At 39.1% G+C, this 23,648-nt stretch overlaps 2 protein-coding genes across 25 annotated transcripts in view; one reads left to right on the forward strand and one right to left on the reverse strand.

Moving 5' to 3' along the window:
• Positions 1-242: 242 nt before the first annotated feature.
• Positions 243-16,443, forward strand: fmnl1a (formin-like 1a). Of its 2 annotated transcripts, none has more exons than XM_084122533.1 (26): positions 243-981; positions 3,425-3,508; positions 5,309-5,395; positions 5,559-5,632; positions 6,483-6,566; positions 6,765-6,908; positions 7,027-7,138; positions 7,234-7,310; positions 7,392-7,485; positions 8,363-8,437; positions 8,543-8,653; positions 8,801-8,953; positions 9,078-9,179; positions 9,327-9,597; positions 9,705-9,965; positions 10,070-10,194; positions 10,488-10,690; positions 10,767-11,001; positions 11,093-11,161; positions 11,242-11,322; positions 11,586-11,715; positions 11,841-12,004; positions 12,100-12,201; positions 12,424-12,525; positions 15,467-15,572; positions 15,783-16,443. In XM_084122533.1, the coding sequence occupies exons 1-26, from the start codon at positions 817-819 to the stop codon at positions 15,845-15,847; spliced, it is 3,276 nt and encodes a 1,091-aa protein (XP_083978659.1). In that variant the 5' UTR covers positions 243-816; the 3' UTR covers positions 15,848-16,443. The 2 variants fall into 2 exon arrangements, with proteins under 2 accessions (XP_083978659.1, XP_083978660.1); XM_084122534.1 differs by having other exon boundaries at positions 244-981; positions 8,804-8,953.
• srcin1a (SRC kinase signaling inhibitor 1a) overlaps positions 16,317-23,648 on the reverse strand; it is a 129,176-nt gene continuing 121,844 nt past the window's right edge. For 21 of the 23 annotated variants that reach the window (XM_084122341.1, XM_084122330.1, XM_084122336.1 and 18 more), the window contains one exon: positions 16,317-21,249. In XM_084122341.1, coding sequence (XP_083978467.1) covers positions 20,779-21,249 — 471 coding nt within the window. In that variant the 3' untranslated portion in view covers positions 16,317-20,778. Of the gene's footprint in view, positions 21,623-23,648 lie in introns of all 23 variants that reach the window. The other 2 variants (XM_084122344.1, XM_084122339.1) reach the window with 1 other exon arrangement.

The following is a 23,648-nucleotide window of genomic DNA, read 5'->3' on the forward strand; positions in this document are numbered from 1 at the left end:
AACAATAAAACAATTTCACAACAATTATGAAGAGTCTGTGCGCTATTAAAAGCATATTAAGAGGTGGATTCATTAAGGTATGACACCACTGAAGGCCTAGGTGTGAAATGCAGCACCCGCCACTGACTGAAACTGACACACCCATGCAGTGCTCTGTCTCTCTCTCTCTCTCTCTCTCTCTCAGTGCGAGGTGTTCAGGAAGCTTGATGCTTCTGCTTTTTTCTGTGGTTTCCTCCTGCTCTCAGACGGCTTCTCTCTCATTTCTGTAACGCACACCAGTGTGCTCGGACAGGTGCCTTCGTGTAAATTTACCAACATCTGTATTTTCTTTTGAAAGAAACTTCTGTAGGCTTGATCAGAGGGAGTGGAGTTGTGAGAAAGATGCTCCAACATCTGAAGCATTTAATAGAGAGGCAGACTCGTGGAGAAAAGGCCTGTTACACCGGTAATCAACACACTCAGCCGTACTGAGAGGCTAAAGGAGCTGAGCTTTTAAAGGACTGGATTGTCTTTATTGTGAAAGTATTAGCAGAGGCCTTTCTTGTTCCTTTTTTGACTAAGCAAGACTGAGAATATCCTGGGATCAGTTTTTGTTTAAAAGGTGTCTATATTTTCTGACACCATGTCCTAAAGGAGTCTATGTGCTTCCACCTACACTGGATCTAACTGACTAGAAAACTTTAAACACTTCAGTGGATTTTGACCTGTGGATTGCGGAGAGATTCATCTGGGTTTCTCCAGAGTTTGGCCTATTGGAATTGTCCGTGGTTGATCCAGAAGCAGTTCAGTATCCTGGAATTTCTAAGGAAAGTTGTGATGGGTAACGCAGCTGGCGGGTTGGAGCAGATGGAGGGGCAGGAGGCCAAAGGCTCAACAGGAGGGTCAAACCCTATACCCTCCACGCCTAAAAAGAAATGTGCCCCTCCTAAACTACCCATGCCCCCCGAGGAAGAGCTAGAAGAACGCTTCAGTGTGGTTTTGGTGAGCTCTTTATACACAGACATGTAAACAATAAATAGCAACACAACTGAAGCAGCTAATCTTGACACTTCCTGTCAGCTAACTATGTTAGGACGTTAACATTGGTTTTTCAGTATTAAATTTTCTGTCTTTGCATTTTGGAAACATATATCGTAGCTGTAGCAAAAAATAAAAAAAAATAAAAGAGATCATCAGATATAATATGAGCAATTCAAAACAAATGCAATCTTTGGTTACACTTTAAGGTGTCTTTGTTCAAATGTAAAAATAATTAACTTAGGGTAAGGGTTAGTTGCATTAATTATGCACAATTTATAGTAATTACTATAGTAATTACATGTAACGTGTAACAAGGACACTAAAATAAAGTGTTGCCCAATCTTCCACCTGAAATGCACAATTAAGTCACATTTGGCAAAACACTTCTAACTTAATGCAATCCGATTTGTCACATTAGTTCCACATGGGATTTTGGTACAGGAACTGCTAATGGTGGGATGACAAATTAGGCAACTTATTAAGAGAAGTCATAAGACAAAAAGAGGCCCTATATTCTTGGTGATGACTGACCTTTTATTCGGACTTTCATTTCAGTTTAAGACACCAGTGTCAATTGGCTATCCTCTTAGATATGTCATCGCGTTTGTTGGGCAATTTGTTTTCTCAATTAATTGCTGCTGAATGGAAGCTCAGTTATCTTCCATGTGGTCCCACTCACTTCAACTACAAAAAATGTAAGCCTGTTTACATCTCAGAGTAAATAATAGTGGCTTATCATAAATGCAACTATGTCACTACATTTCTTGTTTTGAACTTCATCTCAAAGTTTCTCTGAGCTAGAAATGGGCTAATAAATGACCATTTGATCCTTCTGAAAAGACACAATCCAGGTCCGGTGATGAGGGGGATACGCTCACACTAAACCTGGCATTATACTGCTGAGGAATGGGGAGAGTAAGGGACATCCTACAGTTCTGTCCTGGACCTTTTAAACTCAAGCAACAGCTTTGGTTAGAATATGAATGTAAAACCATTGCATGCCAATGGATATCACATTTTGCAGTCATTTCCTCATCACAGGCTATACTTCCATAAGCCCTGAACTTTACATTTGGTGCATAATTATCAACTTAATCTAGTCTCCACTTTATTCACTCTCTTGTTAAGTACCAGTAGACCACAGTTAGTCCCCCACCCTACCCCACCCCACCCTTCTCTCTCTGTTCCTCCAGTAACCGCTCAATGCGTTTCGCTCTTTGTGCACACGACTTTTAAAAAAAAATAACCCTACTCAGAGCGGAAACGTCTTACTGCTTTAGGAGGAAACACCCAAGAACAGTGTTTCTACATTAAACACCATTTCTTTTCTGACAAACCACACTGTCAACTTAATTTAGTTGACAGATGCAATTTTCAGGTGCAAAAAAAAAATCAGGTGTAAAACCTGTAAAATAAAACGTAGATCTAATGATGGATGTTTGTTGCTAATAATGTGTTTAAGTGAAAGACATGAAGCAACTGTGCCATCTTTTCAGGAAGTCACATTGCGTCAGACTGAAGACTGACAGCATATGATCTTAAAGAGAAAAACATGAACTTAAGGGTAAATTATTTAGAAAGACATATGTACATAACATGATAATTCACAAAAAAAAAAAAAAAAAAATTGTATTATTTACTTACCGTCATGTTGTTCCAAACCTGTTTGACATTTATTTATCTCTTCTGTGAAACAACACAGAAGACTATTGACTTGCATTGAGAAGTTTTTCAAATTTTCCACATGAGTCATACAGGTTTGAAATAAAATGAGGGTAAATAGTAACCTAAATGATGACAGGATTTTCATTTTTGGTTGAACTATCCCTTTAATATCCGAAGTAGGCTAAAGAAGGAACAATTGCATCATAACACATTTTGTAATGTAGACGGTCACATTTCCTTCTCATGCATCAGACATAAATGGCGATCATCATTGTTATTCATGACGTAAATGGCAAATCAGATGGTATTCGAAACTGTGTAAAGAGTTAATCAGCTGCAATATACTTGTTAATGTCAGTCTCCTTCATAACTCATCCTCAGACTTTGCCATGCTATTACTCCAGAATTCAGATGTTGTCATCAGCATCACAAACCAGTTAGTATTATAACATTGACAACAACTTCTTTTCTTTTTCTTGCACAGCTTAAACCTGATTCTGGATTACGTATCACTGGCGGCAGTTATTAAACGATTTTGATATCCAAAATTAGGGATGCAATCTGTCTATTGCAATCTGGCGTTTTGTGATGTGTGTGTGTTTTTTATTTTTTACGTGTAAGCTTCAAACATTCATACTGCAGTCATTTGAATGCGTCTGCTGGCATGTTTGTACAGTTCTGCTAGAGATTTGACCTTGTGTTCAGGTTACTGTGGTGAACCTCTCATTTCTCTTCTCAGAGCTCCATGAATCTGCCTCCTGATAAGATGAAGCTTCTGAGTCAGTATGACAATGAAAAGAAATGGGAGCTGGTTTGTGATCAGGTGAGATACTACTATTGTCATCTGTTGATCAACTTTGTTTTTCATTTTATTTTTAATAATGACTGAAAAGTAGAACTGAAATGCCTACATCTTGATCGTTTCTCCCATTTACTTCTCATTTACGGAGTGAAACATTATTCATTCTGAAATACGTAATGAATGACTCATATTGAAATATGTAAGTCACTTTATTTTTGAGCAGTTTTTCTCTCTGCATTTCCATAATACCTCATGTCTGCAGTGTAGATGTGACCTTTAGAGGAAGTTGTCTGGTAGACTATATTGAGAGACATACCAGAAGCCTATATGAGAGCTGTACACTGTAATACAAATATCAAGTTATATGAGGACTGTAACTAGGGATCGTTAAAACAATTTTTAATTGTTGTTGTTGTCATTTTTATATTTTATTTTTGGGGGTATATTGCATGATATTTAGCTATGACTAGTTTATACAAGCGCCTGAAATGCAATGAGTAAAACAGCATTTAAAGGGATAGTTCATCCCAAAAATGAAATTTCTGTCACCATTTACTCCCCCTCAAGTTGTTTCAAGCCTGTATGAATTTCTTCCTTCAGTTGAACACAAAAGAAGATATTTTGATGAATATGGGTAAAAAGGCCCAGGGCCCCACTGACTTTCATAGTATGAAAAAAAAAAAAAAAGGAAGTCGATGGGGTCCACCAACTGTTTGGTTACCGACATTCTTCAAAATATCTTCTTTTGTGTTCAACATAAGAAAGAAACTCATACAATTTTGGAACAAGCTGAGGGTGAGTAAATGATGACAGAATTTTCATTTTTGGGTGAACTGTCCCCTTAATTTATCTCTCCAATCATATATCAGAGAAAATATTAAAGACCCAGACAGTGTATTTTTTGTTTAACCTTTCAATGACAGTAAAACATGATGCTAGTGTGTGGTTAAAGCGGATGATGTAAAGGTTTATTTTGATCAAGACAACAGGAAAGAAAGAATTAGAGGGAAAAATTCGAGCAGCGTTATGAGGTCACACTCTTAAGTTTGTGAAACCATGTCTACGCACTTCCTGTCTTAATATTTGTGTCTCTATGACAACTGTGGGATGCAAGCTGTAGCTATGTGTGCAGAGTTGTTATGGCAACAGGTGCACACAGCTAATGGATGTCTATATTAGCACCTATATATTCCACCTTCAGGTAAAAAAACAAACAAATAATACATCTATCGTACTTATACATATCTTAGATGGATATACACTACCGTTCAAGTCTGGGGTCACTAAGATTTTTTTTTTTTTTAAGAAATTAATACTTTTATTTAGCAAGAATGCATTCATCAAAAGGGACAGTAAAGACAGTTATAATCTTACAAAAGATTTCCAACTCAAATAAACTCTGTTTGATCATATGCTTTTGAACTTTCATTTTATCTAAGAATCCCAAAAAATGGATCATGTTTTTCACAAAAATTTAAGCAGCACAACTGTTTTCAACAGTTCATCATATTAGAATGATTTATGACGGATCATGTGACACTGAAGACTGGCTTAATGATGCTGAAAATTCAGCTTTGACGTCACAGGAATTAATTAAAATATTACTGTTTTACTGTATTTTGATCAAATAAATGCAGCCTTGATGAGCAGAAGAGACTTCTTTCGAGGACAATAAAAAAAGATCTTACAGACCGCAAAATTTTAAATTGTCGTGTATATAACTGGAATAAATAAAACATTGCTATTATTTGATGGTACTAAAGAGCATTTAAATATCTTCTAGTCCTCATCAACATTTGTCTTTCTCCCAATGTCTATTAGGAGCGTTTTCAGGTGAAAAACCCTCCCTCAGCTTACCTGACTAAAATCAAGAGCTTCTACCAGGACCAAGGTGGAGTGGTGCGCAGGGTCAGTACTGTTCTTTCCCTCAGCACCTCCGTACACTCTCATTTCTCTTTTACCCCATGTCAGTGATGACACCCACCTGTCAAAAAGTCCAGATGAAAACTCAGTTCAGAGTTTTGCTTTGAGGTGAATGATTGTCTGTCTCTCTGTGGTTCCTTCTCCACAGTTTAAGAAGCGTGTGCAGGAGTCAACTCAAGTCCTGAGAGAGCTGGAGATCTCTCTCAGAACCAATCACATTGGGTTAGTGGCAGCTTTATTTTCTAGTACAGTGCAATGATAGACTTCACTGCTACTCCTGAATAAAAAAATGAAAGATACTTTTGAACCTGAATAATTGAATACTTCCATAGGGACATTTAAAGATAGGGCTACATCATGATAGTGGTTAAATTATTAATCATGATTATTTTGGTTTTATTTTTTGGTAAAACCTTAGAGATAGTTCACCCAAAAATGAAAATTCTTGTATGAGTTTCTTTCTTCTGTAGAACTAAAAAGAAGATATTTTGAAGAATGTCGGTAACCAGACAGTTGACGTAGTGATTGATTTTCATAGTATTGAAGAAGAAAAAAAACCTACCATCAACTGTTCGATGACCGACATTCATCAAAATATCTTCTGCCGAAAGAATCTCATACAGGTTTAGAACAACTTGAGGGGGAGTAAATGACGACAGAATTTTCATTGTTTGGTGAACTATCCCTGCTCTTAAAAGCTAGAACTGTGAAATTCCTATTGTTAATAATTCCTATTGCTTATGTTAATGTTTTTCGGTCACACTTTAGATGAGGGTCCAATTCTCACTATTAACTATGTCTTTTGCCTCAGTAAACTCCTAATTACTGCTTATTAATAGTTAGTGAGGTAGTTGTTAAGTTTAGGTATTGGGTAGGATTAAGGGATGAAGAATATGGTCATGCAGAAAAAGGTACTAATAAATAGCCAATATCCTAGTAATATGCATGCTAAAAAGCAACTTAATAGTGAGAATTGGACCCTAAACTAAAGTGTTGCCTGTTTTTCTATTAAAAACAAAAAAGACTTTGTATTGTAGCACTTTTCTCATGATATTCCTTTTATTCTTTATAGGTGGGCTCAGGAATTTCTGAATGAGGAAAACCAAGGTTTAGATGTCCTGGTGGACTTCTTGGCATATGCTCAAAGTGATGCACCGTATGTTTATTCTGTCATTGCTAACATTTCCCATAAACACCATTATTGTCATCTAATGAGTTTGCAGTAATTGTCCAAGAAGATTTTATGACTAAATCTTAGATTCTGAAAACATATGTAATTCACTCGCCACATTAATCGCATAGTCTCTCTGCAACAAAAAAATGACCTCAGATCCTGTGCTGGCGTGTTTCTCAGGTTTGAGGTGGAATCTGTGGAAAATGGCAGCTCTGTATTGGACAACAGGAGGTTGTCAGAAAGATCCGTGGAGGATCTAGCCAAAAATGTCAGCCATTCTCCCACACACGGGATGACCAGGGCAGCACGTGCACTCACTGTCCGGTGAGTCAGAACACACCTTAATTTACAGGGATTACATGTTTAGATGTTCTTCTCATGCAGATCAAGTTTATTTGTTCATGTGCTCATCTTTTGTTCATTCTGTGCTGTTCCACTTCAGAATAACTTCTTTGGCCCATAGCAGAAAAACTATGCGAAATGCCCGATTGGCCAGTCAAAGAGACGATGTTCACCTCTGTATTATGTGTCTGCGTGCGATCATGAATTATCAGGTACGTAGAAGTGAGGAGCACATAAACACAAGACACAGCTACTCAAAAGATCATTTTAGAAGAACCTAACGGGACTCGTCTGTTTTTTTTAATAGTCTGGGTTCAATTTAGTGATGACACACCCCAGATGTGTCAATGAAATCACACTTAGTCTCAACAACAAAAACCCCAGGTAAGGGTGTATTTATAGGGTATGTGGTTTGTGTGTATTTGTTGTCTGAGTTGGTAATAAACTTCAATACATTGTCCATAGGACTAAAGCTCTTGTGCTAGAGCTGTTGGCGGCAGTGTGTCTGGTTAGAGGAGGACATGACATCATTATCTCAGCCTTTGACAACTTTAAAGAAGTAAGATGACTAGCCTTTCACACATTTACATACACAATTTTTTTATAGTGGGATTTTGTAGTTGTTCAAGTTACATTTTAAGAAATAACTCTAATCTTTTACTTCTACTTAATATATTTACTTAATATGCTATACACTATCGTTCAAAAGTTTGGGTCAGACTATAAGATTTTGTAATGTTCACAAAAGCTGCATTTATTTGATAGAAATACAGTGAACACTATATTTTGTGCTAATTTCACAATACGCATTTCTTTTTATTATCAATGTTAAAAAAAAAAAGTTATTCTGCTTGATATTTTGTGAAAACCGTGATGCATTCTTTGATGAATGGTAAATTCAAAAGAACAGCATTTATTTGACAGAAATATTTTGTAACATTATGACTCAGGCCTGGTTTCACAGACAGGGCTTAGATTAAGCCATAATTAAGCCCTAGTTCAATTAGGACATTTAAGTAGTTGTTATAAACATGCCTTAGAAAAAAAACTTTACTGCTGTGCATCTTGAGACAAAACAATGGCACTGACATATTTTAAGATATGCCAGTGCAAATTGTTTTCAGTTAAAACAGCTCAAACAGCTGCATTTTAGTCTAGGACTAGCTTAAGCCTTCTCTGTGAAACCGGGGGTTAATATATTTACTGTCACTTGATCATTTTAAACGGACCTTGCTGAATAAAAGTATAAATTGATTTAAAAATAAAAATCTTACTAACCCCAAAACTTTTGCACAGTTACATAAATATCACAAATTATGCTATCAATACTACACAAATGCCTCCCACACACAAACAAGTCTATACATTTTGTAGCATAGGATAATGTGGGTGTCTTGCTCAACACTTACCTCTATGTGTGGCCCACCTTCTCACAGGTGAGTGGAGAGAAGAACCGCTTTGAGAAGCTAATGGAATACTTCATGAATGACGACAGCAACATAGACTTCATGGTAAGCTTTGGCGTGAATCACATTCATTTTCAGTTAAGAAGATGACAACAATTGATGAAATATGAATGATTTTGTACTGTATCTATTTGATCTTTTTCTTCACAGGTGGCTTGCATGCAGTTCATAAACATTGTGGTCCACTCAGTGGAGAACATGAACTTCCGTGTGCATCTTCAATATGAGTTCACCCAGCTGGGTCTTGACCAGTACTTAGAGGTCAGTCTAATGTTACATAAATCTTACACATACTTTCAGTTGTTTTCTATGCAGTGTGTATTCATGAAGCTGTGCATGATCCGTCTGACGTAACACACAACTGTTTGTTTGTTTGTTTGTTTGTTTTTTTGTATGGGTGTGTGTCAGCAGTCCCTAAAGGACATGGAAAGTGAGAAGTTGCAGGTGCAGATTCAGGCGTACTTGGATAATGTGTTTGATGTTGGAGCTCTTCTGGAGGATGCTGAAAGTAAAGGGGACATAATGGAGCATGTAACAGAACTGCAGGAGACTAATACACAGGTTAAATATACACTATCCACACAAACACATTAGCACATAATCATCTACCGCATGGCACACATGCCTCATAATGTAGGTAGGCTGTACTTTTACTCATAAGTGTGTGTATATTCTTGTGCTGTAGCTGAATGCCAGATTGCAGGAATATGAGAATGGAGCTCTGGAAAAAATGTCAGAACTGGAGAAACAACTAATGCAGGCCACTAAAGAGTCAGCACTGCTGAAGGTATTAAACTGCATTTCTTTATGCTTTGCAGTGTATATATTTAGCATGCCAAGTGCAGTACATACATGTAATGTACTTAAAAAATATACAAATTGGGAAACAGTCACTGACTAACTCTAAACCTTTACCTGTGTGTGTGTGTAACAGGAGAGCTTGCGAGAGTCCTGTACCCAGGTGAGCACTTTGCAGCAGAGAGAACGAGAACGAGAGATTCAAAGGGAGAGAGAAAGAGAGCAGGAGCATCTGTCGCAGCCCTCACAAGTTGAGAGAGTGAAGGTGAATGAAAAGGAGTCCAAACTGGAGGTGAAGCTGAGGGAACTGCAGGAGAAAGGCTTAGTCCGACTGGAGCGCACAGCCTCTGGAAGCCTGGATATTGAAGTCATTCCAGTCACCATAGAGAAAATTGTCACTCAAACAGGTAGGAGCACTTCTGCAAAAGTTCTCCTAGTGGTTGGCATCTAGTGAACTGAAAATGTTTACCTTTAGCTGGCTACATTGATGGTGACATCTGTTTAATGTTCACAGTGACGGTTTCAGATCCTGCTTCTCAAGCCACGCCCCCTCCAGCTGGAGCACCGCCTCCACCTCCTCCACCTCCTCCACTACCTGGCACTGCAGCGCCTCCTCCTCCTCCTCCGCCACCACCTCCTCCTGGAAGTGGAGGTATTCCACCTCCCCCTCCTCCTCCTCCCCCTCCTGGTGGAGGTCCCCCACCACCCCCGCCCCCACCTGGCTGTGGGCCGCCACCCCCTCCAGGAGCTCCTCCTGCCCCTGGGGCTGAGACAGGTGAAGGGACATAACTTTTTACAATTACAGAAATAAGCATATGGACAGGCAGCTTGAGCCGGGTGACCGTATACAATATCCATCTTTTCAATTGTTTTACACAGGACCCAAGGCACGCAAACCAATTCAAACAAAGTTCAGGATGCCTCTATTGAACTGGCAGGCTTTGAAGTCCAATCAAGTGACAGGAACGGTGTTTAACGAGCTAAATGACGAGCAAGTGTTAGAGGTAACAGCAAAGAAATCCTGCACACAAAAATTAACATTCTGTCATCATTTATTCACCCTCATGTCATTCCTGTATCACTTTCTTCAGTGGGACAAACAATTATTATTTTGAAGAACCTTACAACTATTTTTGTTCATGCAATGAAAGTCAATGCGATACAAAATGGCACTGGATCCCATTCACTTTCATTGTTTGATAAAATATTATTTCAAAATATCTTTGCCCAGAAGAAAGAATGTCATACAGGTTTTTGAACGACTATCAATTAATCTATTCCACTTTCGCTTTCTAAGGAGATAAATATGGATCTGTTTGCGGAGCAGTTTAAGACCAAGGCTCAAGGTCCTGCACCAGATCTTTCTAAGCTCAAGGTTAAGGTGGCTGAGAAGGCCCCCAGTAAGGTGTCCCTGCTGGAGCCTAACAAATCCAAGAACCTTGCCATCACCCTCCGCAAGGGAGGCATGAGCCCCAATGACATCTGCACAGCCATTGAAAGGTATGTATTAGCTCAGGTTTTACACCGAAAAAGCTGGACTAGCATGGAAACTCAATTCTCTTTGTCTTTTTCTCAGATATGATCAACAATCTCTGAGTCTAGACTTTCTGGAGCTTCTGGAACGTTTCATCCCATCGGAGTATGAGATGAAGTTACTCCAGAACTACGAGAAGGAAGGGCGGCCACTAGAGGACCTGAGCATTGAGGACCGTTTCATCAGCAGCTTTGGTAAAATCCCACGCCTTGCTCAGCGAATCAATACCCTCACCTTCATGGGCAACTTCCCTGAGAGCTTGAAACGTCTGCAGCCGGTCAGTTCACATTACAATTTGGCTATTGTACCTGACATAATGCATATATTTTATTTAAAAAATCATCCTTTTGTCCCACCTGTTTCTGTAGCAATTGGATGCCATAATTGCAGCTTCGGTGTCCCTCAAGTCTTCATCAAAGCTAAAAAAGATGTTAGAGGTGAGTAGACCTCATTTGTGCCTAGATGATTTAATGGGCCGCTCCTTCAGTGCGACTCACTTGTCAATCTCCTGCTTCAGATCATCCTGGCCTTTGGGAACTACATGAACAGCAGTAAAAGAGGAGCAGCGTGTGGGTTCCGTCTGCAGAGCCTTGACCTGGTGAGTGAGCTTGTATTGCTTGCTTCAGTATTATGTACGCAGAAAGTTAAAGGCCTAGGTGAGAGTTTTGGGAAGCTCTTTTTGTATTAGTTATGAGAGATGGCTGAACTTGCACATAGATACCTTTGATGTAGAGGCATCTGAAGCAGAAACAAAGAGGCTAATGGATTCTAAAGAAAACTTAATCTATCTCTGCATCTGTCGTTAGTGGCAACAGTAAAACTCACAGTGTCCTCACTGTCTCACTCTCTTATGTCTTTCAGCTGTTGGATACTAAGTCCACAGACCGCACACAGACTTTGTTACACTTCATTGCGAATATGGTGCATGAGAAATACCCTGAGCTCGCCTCCTTCCACACTGAACTCCGCTTTGTAGACAAGGCTGCACTGGGTAAGACATACAGTATTAATGGTACAACATAGTTACATCGCATTATATACTTTACATACAAAATGTACAATCACTGCTTATCAATAATTAATGTACGGCCTCTTTTCAACTTTGCCCTCTCTCAGTGTCTTTGGACAGTGTGCTACAGGATGTGAGATCTCTGGAGAGAGGAATGGAAGGGACCAAGAAGGAGTTCCTAGTGCAGGATGACATCCCAGCGCTGAAAGAGTTTGTCAAGGCCAACAGTGACATATTAGACTCACTTGTTAAAGATGGCAAGACCGCACAGGTGAGACCACAGGACCATGCATGCACACATGCACATGAACACAAATTATTTGATAAACTAATTCTTGCTGACTTTTTTTCTTTTCTGCCAACAAGGAGGCATACATGTCTGTAGTGGAGTACTACGGAGAGAACCCAAAGACGACGCAGCCTTCCATGTTCTTCCCACTCTTTGTCAGGTTCATCAAAGCTTATAAGGTGAGATACAGTAACATTTACCCACAGCTTTTGAATATGTTCATGTCAAAACATACCCTTATTTAAAGCCGTTTGATCGTTTACATACTTAGAGGAATTCTTTGAAGAACTTAAAGGAATAAAAAGTTAAACAAACTTGTTAAATGACCTGAGCACTATACAAAGATCTGCACCATTTGATTATTAATTACCATAATGGTGTATTATTGTTTCACACAACAGCAAGCAGAACATGACAATGAACAGAAGAAAAAACAGGAGATTGCAGCAGAAGAACAGGCAGCAGCCCCTTCCCCAAAGAAAAAAGATGGCACCCCTCAAAAGGTTTATTTACAAAAGACATTATATACATTTTTTTATTTTTATTTATTATTATTATTATTTTTTAAACCCCCATTGCAAATCAGGTTTATTGGCAAAATTTACAGACTTTCAGCTGTTTGCAATAAACAAGTATAACAAAAGCAATTGAAATAGCTCAACACAACAAATGTTTCAAGTGGTTTCCCCAAATTCAAAAATGAAACTTTTATTGACTTCCACAGTCTCAAAATTATTCAACCCCTTCATGGCAAGCATATTTAGTACTTAGTAGAACACCCTTTTGCTGTTATGACCTAGCCTGGATGCCAGCCGAACTTAGCCCCGCCCACAAACATTTTAGGTTGGGAAGTTCAGTCTGGACTTGATCCATTGAGGAGCCATTATGCCCGAACAAAAGTTGTTCGGACCAATCAAATTGTCAGGGCGGGCTTTATACGATGATGGACAGATGATCAACAGTAACGTAATCATCCACGTCACCAAAGAGCGCTTGGGTTGAATTCGTTTACAACAAAGATGACTGCCGCTGGAGAATTGAGATTTCACGAGTTCACACTTACAAATAAGTCAGATAGAATAAATGCATATTTGGCGTGCTGTCCGAGGAGAGGCTCCGGGCTTGGTATTCGGCCCGAACCCAAAGTACTCCCCCCATATTCCAGGCTGTGGAAGAACAAGCTGAGAGTGAGTGGAGGGATGCTGAAAACTGTCAAGGAATGTTAGGTGAGTTGACAGAGTGAATAAATATATGCTTCCTCTCATTCTGATAGGGTAGACATGGTAATTGTTTGATGACAAGTGGATTGATTATTTGAACGTGCTCCTCCCGAACTTGTTTATAAAACATCATGTGTAGATTCCACCATCGCGTCTGTTATAGAAGATATCGACCGCGATCAAGGCATTTGTCGATCGGAAACATGAATGAAAAACATGCGTCACTTACTCCGTTGCTCTGATTGGTTGTAGGTCTATCCAATTGAGTGCAGAGGCATTTTCTTTCCTGGTTCGGTTGAAACACGCCCCATAATCACAGCCCAATGGAGCAGTATCAGACTCGCATTCTGACTAGAATCTGAGTATGACGACTTCAGGCTAGTTATGACCTGCTGCAAACGAGATGAATAACCAGACACCAGCTTCTGGCAGCGTTTCTGAGGAATCTTAGCCCATTCCTGTGAGCAATGGCCTCCAGTTCAGTAATATTCTTGGGTTTGCTGCTGCAACCGCCTTCTTCAAATCCCACCAGAGATTTTCTATGGGGTTCAAGGCAGGTGACTGTGATGGCCACTGTAAAATATTCCAGGACTTCTTCTGCAACCAAGCCTTAGTGGAATTTGAGGTATTCTTGGGATCATCCTGTTGGAAGGTCCAGTGACGCCCAAGCTTCAGCTTCCTCACCGACGGTGTGACGTTTTCTCCTAGGATTTCCTGATATTTCAATGAATCCATCTTGCCTTCCACACGCTGCAGGTTTCCAGTGCCAGAGGATGCAAAGCAGCCCCAGAGTATCACCGAGCCCCCACCATGCTGAACTGTAGACTCTTCTTCCTCCAGACATACAGCTGATCCACAGGGCCGAAAAGTTCCAGTTTTGTTTCATCGCTCCACAGAACACAATCCCAAAACTCCTGTGGCATATTTATATGATTTTGAGCACTTTTCTTGTGCTTTTGGGTCAGTAGTGGTGTACGTCTTGGAGTTCTGTCATGGAAACCGGATGCGTTTAGTACGTGTCTTACTGTGCAAGCTGAAACCTCAGTGCCTGTTGCCACCAAGTCTTGCTGCAGGTCTTTTGCAGTGACTCGAGGGTTTTTCTGAACCTGCCTTCTGAGAAATCTGGTTGCAGCCGTTGATAGCTTTCTTTTTCTGCCCTGTCCAGGTAGCGTAATCACGTTTCCTTTAACTTTGAACTTGTGAACTATGCTTCTAACAGTGTCTCTAGGAGCATTTAGTGCCTTCGCTATATTTTTGTATCCTCTTCCTTGTTTGTAAAGGGCGACGATATCTTCTCTTAACTTTTTGGACCATTCTTTTGACTTAGCCATATTTCTAGAATGTAGTCAAACGTGACACTCAACAAACCTAGCTAGTTCAGGTATTTCATGTGCTTTAGCTCAAGCACACCTGGTCCGGCTAATGAAGCCCTTGATTATTGCATCAGGTGTGCTTGAGACAACACCTGTTTTGCAGATTTGTGCTGTTTTGAGGGATTCTATTCAGGGGGGTTGAATAATTTTGAGACTGTGTCATTAAAAGTTGCATTTTCAGTTGAATTTGGGAAAACCACTTGAAAAATTTGTTTCAATTACTCTTGTTTGATTTAATTGCAAACAGCTGAAAGTCTGTATACTTTGCAAATAAACCTGATTTGCAACGGGGGTTGAATAATGTAGATTGCAACTGTGTATGTGTATATGAAGAGTTCAGATGCAAAAGCCTCTAAGTGCCATCTGAAATTTTCTTCTAGAATGATCATTTTCATCAAGCTCGTATATTTAAGTTCAATAATTTCACTTAAATGGCAAAGCAAATTACCTATTAATTGTCGTTTCAGTGAAATTACTTAATTTAAATATACAAGCTTTATAAAAATGATCATTCTAGAAGAAAATGGCACTTAGAGGCTTTTGCATCTGAACTCTTCATATATATATACGCAGACTCCTGCTGTAACTTTACCCTACTTTAGAAAAACTAATTTATATAATCTCTTGATTTATACACTTCTTTGACAATTTGTAATATTTGCGTTATTTTATTTTTGCAATATGGGTTCTCATCCAATTTTTTGAGGAGGCACTGCCTCCCCCGCCGCCTCAGAGGAAATGCCCTAGATATATATAAACTGCATTTGATTTAATTTAATTTAAATAAAGCAATGACTAGAACTGCACAGCTGAAGTTATTCCCCTGAAAAACTTTATCCTACTCTGATCAGGGCCCCATGATGCCCAAAATGCCTCAGATGGACCTGATTGCAGAGCTAAAGAAAAGACAGGTGAAGCCCCAAGTCACAGACGGGGCCATTGAGGGCATTATCACAGGTAAAAATGTGTTAGAGCAAAAGTTGTGTGTTACAAACCATAAGCACTTTCCTTTAGATATACTTTTTTTATGGTGTAAACTGTCAAGGGTGATTTGCCACCTGCTTCAACTATTCTATATTTTAGGTCAGGTAGATTGAATATCTAATATATAATGTGTAATAACCTGAATGGTAAGACTCTTTTTTCCCCATGTTTCTGTGTTATCAGATTTAAGAAATTCACCCTACAGAAGAGGTGATGGTCGGAGAGCAGCTCCACGACAAGAAAACTGAGATACTTCTCTCCTTCCTGATGGACACTTCTGTACATAAAAACCTGATCTTATATATTAAAATATTTTCAATCTGTGCAGTGAGAAAATAAATCTGGCTAACACATACATACAAACACACATTCGCAGAAAATGCACACAAACAAACACACTAACAAACACATTACATGCTCTTAAAATGAGAATCTGTTAAAAGCCATCACAATATAATTGTACATGAGGCGTAAAAATTATTTTGTACCATCACATTTGTTTGTGAATGTGAGCAATTACTTAAGCTTAAATTTTCATAATTTTCCTAATGAAATTGTGCTCGAAGATGACAACAATACTTTTATACAGCCTATATGTGAAATACAATTTTTTTTTAACAATTCTTAAAAGTCAAAGGTTAAAAAATTGTACAGTAGTATAACATGTTTTATATATATTGTGTGCTCTTAAAGAAAAAAAAAAAGACTCCGTGTAAATGTTGTTGTAGAAGAGAGCTGTACTTTATTAGACACACAACCACAGCAAGTATGTACAAAAGGTCTCAGCTCTCAACATTTTCTCACAGGAAAAAAATAAAATAAAGTCACATTTCTCACAAAGTTATCATGGCATCCACACTGACAAATTAATTTCATTTTCTTCTGTATCTATAGGTGTTTATATATCTTATTTGTATATAGAGCGATTCTCAGTTGGTACATTACTCTAGTCTATATGGGAGGGTCACAGCGTGGGTAAAGGGCTCGCACCATTACTGGAGCGTTGATGGTCATTGAGCTCAGTCATTCAGTAAAACACACTCAGAGCTTGCCAATCAAGTCTGGTTACCACATCACCACAGGTTACAGTAAGACTGGACATGCCTGAGCCACAAAGATATCAGACATATAAAAAGTCATTTTTTTCCTACTTCGACTCTACAGCTGTGAACCTCATATCAGTGCACTTAATCTCACTATTCTCTCCGTTGACTCTTGAAAAAAAACAAAAAAACATGTAAATAACTTTGTTTTTTAAAATCATCTGCACCGTGCGATTGCTTTTAGTATGTACATGCATTGCTATAATTTTTGTTTTTAGTATTTTTAAACTTTTAATATATAGCTTATAACTCCATCTTTTAAATAAAACTTTTTTTTCTGGACATAATTTTGTAGGACTCTAATAATTACGATTTTATTTACATGTTGTTAGTCTTATTATCTTTCTTTTTTTTCTTTTACTGTTTTGTAGTGTTTTATTATTATTCTTTGATGTCAGAATTTTGTAACATCCACACATCCATGTAGAAAAATCTCACTTAAGGGACTAAGGAGCTCTGGTAAAATATTCTACATAAAGTCGTTCCATCATAGAGCATTTAACAAAGAATGTGCTTTCTCCAAATTACTCTGTGTTATTTTTGGCCAAGTAAACCAGATATACATACTATAACTAGAAGAAGCATCCAGCTCCTAATTCCTGCTGTCTTTCCAAAGGGGGAAAACTCCAACCTGCAAGTCAAAATCTGCATATTGTGACAGAAACACTTAAGCACTGAAGTTTCACTGACCAAGGGATTTGAACATGGACTCAATTTAAACCTCTGTTTGTCAGTAGTGTCTCACTGAGGAATTACACTATAAGCAATTTGCAGACTTACTCCCTTCCACTAGAGGGCAGACGGGTGCTGTGCCATTTCATTTACATGTGCCATTATTTCCAACTTGTTAATGTCACCCAAAGCAACGGTTAGAAAATAACATTCTCAGGTCACAATACAGAATCATAAGTATCAGCAATAAATCAGATTCCACCCGGATCACATTACTTTAATTCTTTTGACTGGCTGGCTGGATTATTTTTTTTTTTTTTCAGATTCACCCAACACTTAAAACAACTCGTAAAATTATAGTTAACAAAACTATAAACCTGTGGTTAAAATGCAGCTATACATTGTACATGAACTGGGCTGTACAGAGTCATATTTTCAACTCAATATACAAAACACTTCTCTTGTGAATAAATAATTTTCTAGTGTGCTATATATTTCCTCAGGATTACAAAACCAAAAATATGTACAAATAAATCTCAGTTAATATAAAACCAATGAACAAAAAATATACAAACGCAAATCTCGCATCATACATTTTTACTAACTGTGTTGAGTGAAAAATAAATTACTAACTTTTAACTTTTAAGATGTACATATCATGTGTGAGCACATCGTGTGTGAGCTGATGTCTGTTTTGAGAGAGAAAGATCCTATTTAAAAAAAAAGGGAGATTTCACCACCTTTCTACATGTGTTCATCACAGTCTCTGAGGGGGTCAAGAAAGTCTTTTCTTAGCTCACATACTAAGAGGAAGTACTAGATTCTTAGCCTCTCCATTCAAGCATAAAACCCACTTCTCGTTTCTGAGAAATCATAGCCACGAGGGTAACGTTTTGATCATTTGAGTGTGCTCACTGCAGCTTGAATTGCTAAATTCGTCTCTTTTGCCATTCTGTACTAGTAGTTTGGTCTGGGTCTTTAAATAGGCCCTTAGCAGAAGAGCTGTGATGTGAATATGTTTCTTACTGGGAACTTTCCAGACAGGACTTAAAAAGATCTAAAGTCTGAAAGATCTGGAGCAAAAATCAAGAAAAGTTTCAATCTTTTTGGACAAATGTGATTTTAAGGAGTTAGCAAACCAGTGAGCCACCTGGTTGTTCAACTTGTAATGTAACTAGCAAATCCAGACATGAATTACAAATATAGCATTGCTTTTTTCTTTCATTCACAGATGTTAAATTCAAACAACACTGTGATCAAGCCATGCCTTAAATGAGGACGTTTCCATGCATGTAACAGCCTACGCTTGACCTTTTTGCCTCTCACAACACCTCCCATGTGATTCATTGTGAACTTCGGACATGAATTACTGGCCATTTTGGCTGCGAGACACGGAGCAACACCACTAATCTCTCTCTCTCTGGCCATTTACTCTTTACTAAGCCATTATTTTAAACCCTGAACCACAAGCAATCAATTTCACACATTCATTTTGTCAGAAAGCTGGAAAAATCTCCCATTTTCCTCTATTCAAACTCATTCTATTCTGCTCTCACTCACCTTTTCACATTTAAATTCTCTGAGCTCATGAGGAAACCTGCAGGTTGTGGCACTGACAAATTCACAACATAGGAATACCCTTATGAGAAGGAAAAAAAGCTTTAACATTGTGTGTGTGTGTGTGTGTTTCATGAGAACTGGAATAATAAGAAAAGATGAGTGGGCATAACCAGAGCCTCAATGAAAAAAACAACAACAACCACTCAGTATGCAACATAACCAGATACATAACGTACGTGAAATTTTTGTATCCCCATAGCTAATCATAAACTGGCACACAATTACCTTCCTAAAATGATCTTTGTCTGTGTCTGTGGTTTTGATAGAAAAGTAATCAAGGGTTGGGAAAAGGATTGCTCTGTTGGAATGCTCTAGCACACAGATGTCTTCCACTCGATGGTTCACTTCCACTGGCATACATGCCGTGGAATTACCCTCAGTCTTCTTGCTTGTGCAACCCCTACATGGTGAACCTAACCATCTGTTTGTTCATTTTATATTGGAATTAAATTTCGCAATCTGGGAGGCCAAAAGGTTAAGACAGCTTGTGCAGAACGTTTGATGATTGTCAGATCATTGTACTTTAGCCTCTAAAACCTGTTGTGCTTCTTTAATGACAACTAGGGATGTATCCTAAATATATCCTTACATAGGGAAACTGTGACTGTTAAGAACTTGAAAAAACAGCACCAAAACCATCCCATAATATACTATAGAAAGTAAGCAGGCTTCCATTTTCCAACAATTCCTCTTTTGCCATGACAACTTGTTAAAGCAAACATGTAAAACTGCTTTATGAAGACCTATTTGAGAATAAAATTTGACTCTTAGGCAGTGCATGTGTATTAAAAGGATATTTTACACAAAAATGAAAATTCTGTAATTTACTCACCACCATGTCTTTCTAAACCTGTATGACTTTCTTCTGTGGAACACAAAAGAAGATATTTTGAAGAATGTTTTTTGACCACACAATGAAAGTCAATGGGTTCCAAAACAACACCCATTGATTTCCAACTGTAGGACAAAAAATAAAAATAGAAATTCGGAAAGAAGGTTTGGAATAATGTAAGAGTAAACCATGACAGAATGTTCATTATTGGGTGAGCTATCCCTTTAAGGGAGTGTATAATCAGCAAAATGTTAATCATAGCACCAATTTTAGTTATTTTCCTTTAGTAGTACAACTGATAGCCAAAATCTACAATTAGAACGAGTGAGGTTGCCTTCACATTAAGTTTTTGCTGTATTTTTTTTAACATTCCTTTTGTTGATATAGATATGAGCAATAAAACGTCTCAACAAACACCAACTACTACAGTACTCACTTTCGATTATTGCAACTCTACTTGGTTTTACATAGTCTTACAGTCTTGATTTTACACTTGATGGACATCTACCGAACTCAGCTAGATCTCCAACATGTGAGATTTGGCAAATGAATGAGGGTTTGGGTAAAGAGTCCTTCCCCAGGCCTCCCGTGGGTGGTGTGATGCTGGCTGCGCGGTGGAGCTGGAAACAGGCTGGTGGTGAGTGTCCAAGCCCATCTGTTGGTTGTCTACAGGGGAACTGGCAGAATGCATGGTAGGTAGGGTTTACAGTTTGGATCTGCTCACAGACTGAAGAAAAGGGAACCCACGAGGCAGAACGGTAAGTTATCTGTCTCAGTGCACCACATCTCTGTTATCCACAAGTTGTCTTGGTAAGAATAGCCAAGGAACAGGGAGTCAGAAACAAAAGCTACAGAATCTAAGCCCCACAAAACTTTCTTTTAGATCAGTTGCATTTCATTTCATCTACTTGTGCTGTCTGCATCCTATTTATGAAACAATTCCAGTCCTTCCTTATTCCATGTCATCCCGAGTCACCGTCTTGGATTCAGTCTTGTTCCGTTCCTTGTCAAACTCCAGGCTGTGGATGACGGAGGGTTTTAGGGTCAGTGAGGACAGACTCAGAGAGGTGAGAGCCGAGGGTGATGAGGGCGAGGAAGAAGACGTGGGTGAGGTCGGAGAGGGAGGGGAGCGGCCATTGGAGATGGGAAGAGGAAGGCTTGAGGAGTCGAAGTTCTTCTCTCTCAGTAATCGGTGGTGTCTGAAGGTGGACGAGAGGAGGAGGGCCTCGGCTGAGAGGCTGGACGCGGAAAGGCCAGCCAGAAGTGCTTTGGCCTGGTTGGAGGAGGCAGTCAAGGAGGACAGCGCCACCTCCTGGGGGTACTTCCGTAATCTGGAAGGCAGGTGGCCAGAGAAGCTAGCGGCTCTGGTGCTTGCGAGGAGTGACTCTGTTGCTCTGGCTCTGCTGATGTTCAGACTTAGAGCCTGAGGGAACGGATGGTGAAGGCAAAGTGAGGGAATAAAGGACAAAAGAGTGGGTAGAGAAGAAACAGAGCGTAAAAACTAAGAATAAAGACATTTTGCGAGATGTTTAAGGTTTGGTTTAGCTGTAATGTGTCATTAATCTCTCCCACAAGACAGTTTCTCTAAGGAATGAATGAGGCTCTGGAGAATATTGACAACTGCATGATGTATTAGGCCGTTTAAGCCTATATAGGATCGACTAGGAGGAACTGGGTAAAGGATTGTAGGCTTCAGTCAGGAGATGCTGATGAAGAAGTGGTGGTGAAGACGGCAGAGGAGGAGGTGGACAAGCCTTGGTCAGGTCAGGTTGGTTTGGGTCGCTAACTTCTGCTCACTGGGTCGAGGGGTTGGACGTGAATGGTTGCCATGAGGGCCGACGAAACGATGGCAGGTGACACGCAGGCAGGTAGCGGTGACAGAGGACAATGCAGGAAGAAGGGGAGGATGGGAGGAAGACAAACACAGGACAACGTTATTCAGGTTAGGATCATTCATGCATGATGCTAGCCTGGTACACAATTCAACGTGTGGATTTCACCACATAAGGGCAAATCCACATACATTTAAAACACTCACAGTGCACTATGTTAGAAGAAACTGACCATTCACAAAATCTTGGTGGGTTTATTGAACATGAGCGTATACACATCTCTATTTCCATCAGTACTCACAAACACTCTTTCGGTTCCTGTGTGACAGGAATCTGAAAGTGTTCGACTGAGATCTGCTCAAACTCTAAGCAGTTGTGAGGGAGATGGATGGACAGGACGGATAAAAGGAGTGAAGAGGAGAGTGATGGGGGTAAAGAGAGAGCCCAGAGAGCCTGGGTCTTTCCACATGAAGTGCCAATTATTCCACCCTGATAGAGCAGAAAAAGACTCTCCATCTCTTTCTCGCCTGTATCTCTCTTCCCCTTTAACCTTCTCCCTCTCTTTCATTTCTCTCACTCTTTTCCTTTTCACCCAGCCTTCTCAAAAAGTCCCCGGAGAACACAACTATGGTTGGAGATTAAAATTTGCAATCTGAATAAAAAATTTGAGATATAGATAAAAGAAAACCTTCAAGAAATTTGTGTAACATAAGGATTTTTTACTAAATTTGAGAAAATTCCTTTTATTTTGCTGTAATGTATTACAGTTTCTACAAAAATATTAAGCAGCCCAACTGTTTTCACTATTGACAATAAGATGAAGGATCATAAAATACCGAAGAGTATAATGGCTGCTAAAAATGTTAAAATATATTAAAAAAGAAAACAGTGATGTTGTTATACATTGTACACAATATTACTTTTATGTATTACAGAACAATAATACTATAGTGCTGATCAACTAAATGCAGACTTTTTTGAAAAATCTTACTGAGCCTATACTACTTAGTGTATATTTAATTTTCACAATTAGTCTAATAAAGACAAGGTCAGAAACAGCAGGTGAATTAGACCAATAAAGACTGAATGAAGTATTTGTGGAGCAATGATGTATTGATTCACTTTTCATCTATATGAGCAGCCAGGGACAGCAATCATTTGAAAGATAAAGTCTTTTCAGAGAAGGCTAGAGTAGAAAACTGAATTAAATGTGGATCAAAAGGCACAGCATGCAGAAAAAAAAGGAATAAATGAAATGAGTCTGGGTGAAAAGATGTATGTACAATGTACATAAATGTTTGTATCCATTTGCAGCTAGGAAAGTTAAGAGAAAAAGGAGATATACGCAGTCCACTTCAAAGGGAATAATTAGCTCTTACACTGACAAGTCTAAACCCTGATCATATCCAGCTTAGCAGGAGTGCCTATAACAGCAAATATGTTCTCCTGTAATTATAGTAGCACTGAACCCTCTGATCTCACTCGTTCTCTTGCCAATATCTGTTTCTCTCTTCCTTCCCCATAAAAGATTAGATTCTTTTCTAATATTCATGGCCTGTTGAACAGGGGCCAGATTTATTAAACTGAGTAAGGAGATTTACAGCGCACCAGCATATCTATCTTCTCCTTACCTATAGCACACAGGCCCTCAGCTGTCTGTGTAAGTGTGCGTCTTTTTCTCCCTCTAATCCATCTTTCAAACCTCCCCTGTTTTCTCCACCTGTCTCACTCACTTGGCTTATGTTGTAGAGCTCACATTTCCCAATTCTCTGGCTTCATGCTTCCATTCTCCCCCTTCTCCTGAGGCCCACCTGTCTCTGGTTTCTTTGTTCTGTTAGGGGGTTTTAAGTGCACTTTAGAGTCCCAAATGTTCTGTGATTGACGCACCAATTCAGCTTTTTCAAAGCGCCACTCCCGTTACTGCTAGAAAAGTTCCCTCCCAGCCTCACTTCACTTGTGACTGACACACACAGACATACGCACACACATC

The sequence above is a fragment of the Abramis brama genome (assembly GCF_963993115.1).
Source record: "Abramis brama genome assembly, chromosome: 1".
Lineage (NCBI taxonomy): Eukaryota > Metazoa > Chordata > Actinopteri > Cypriniformes > Leuciscidae > Abramis > Abramis brama.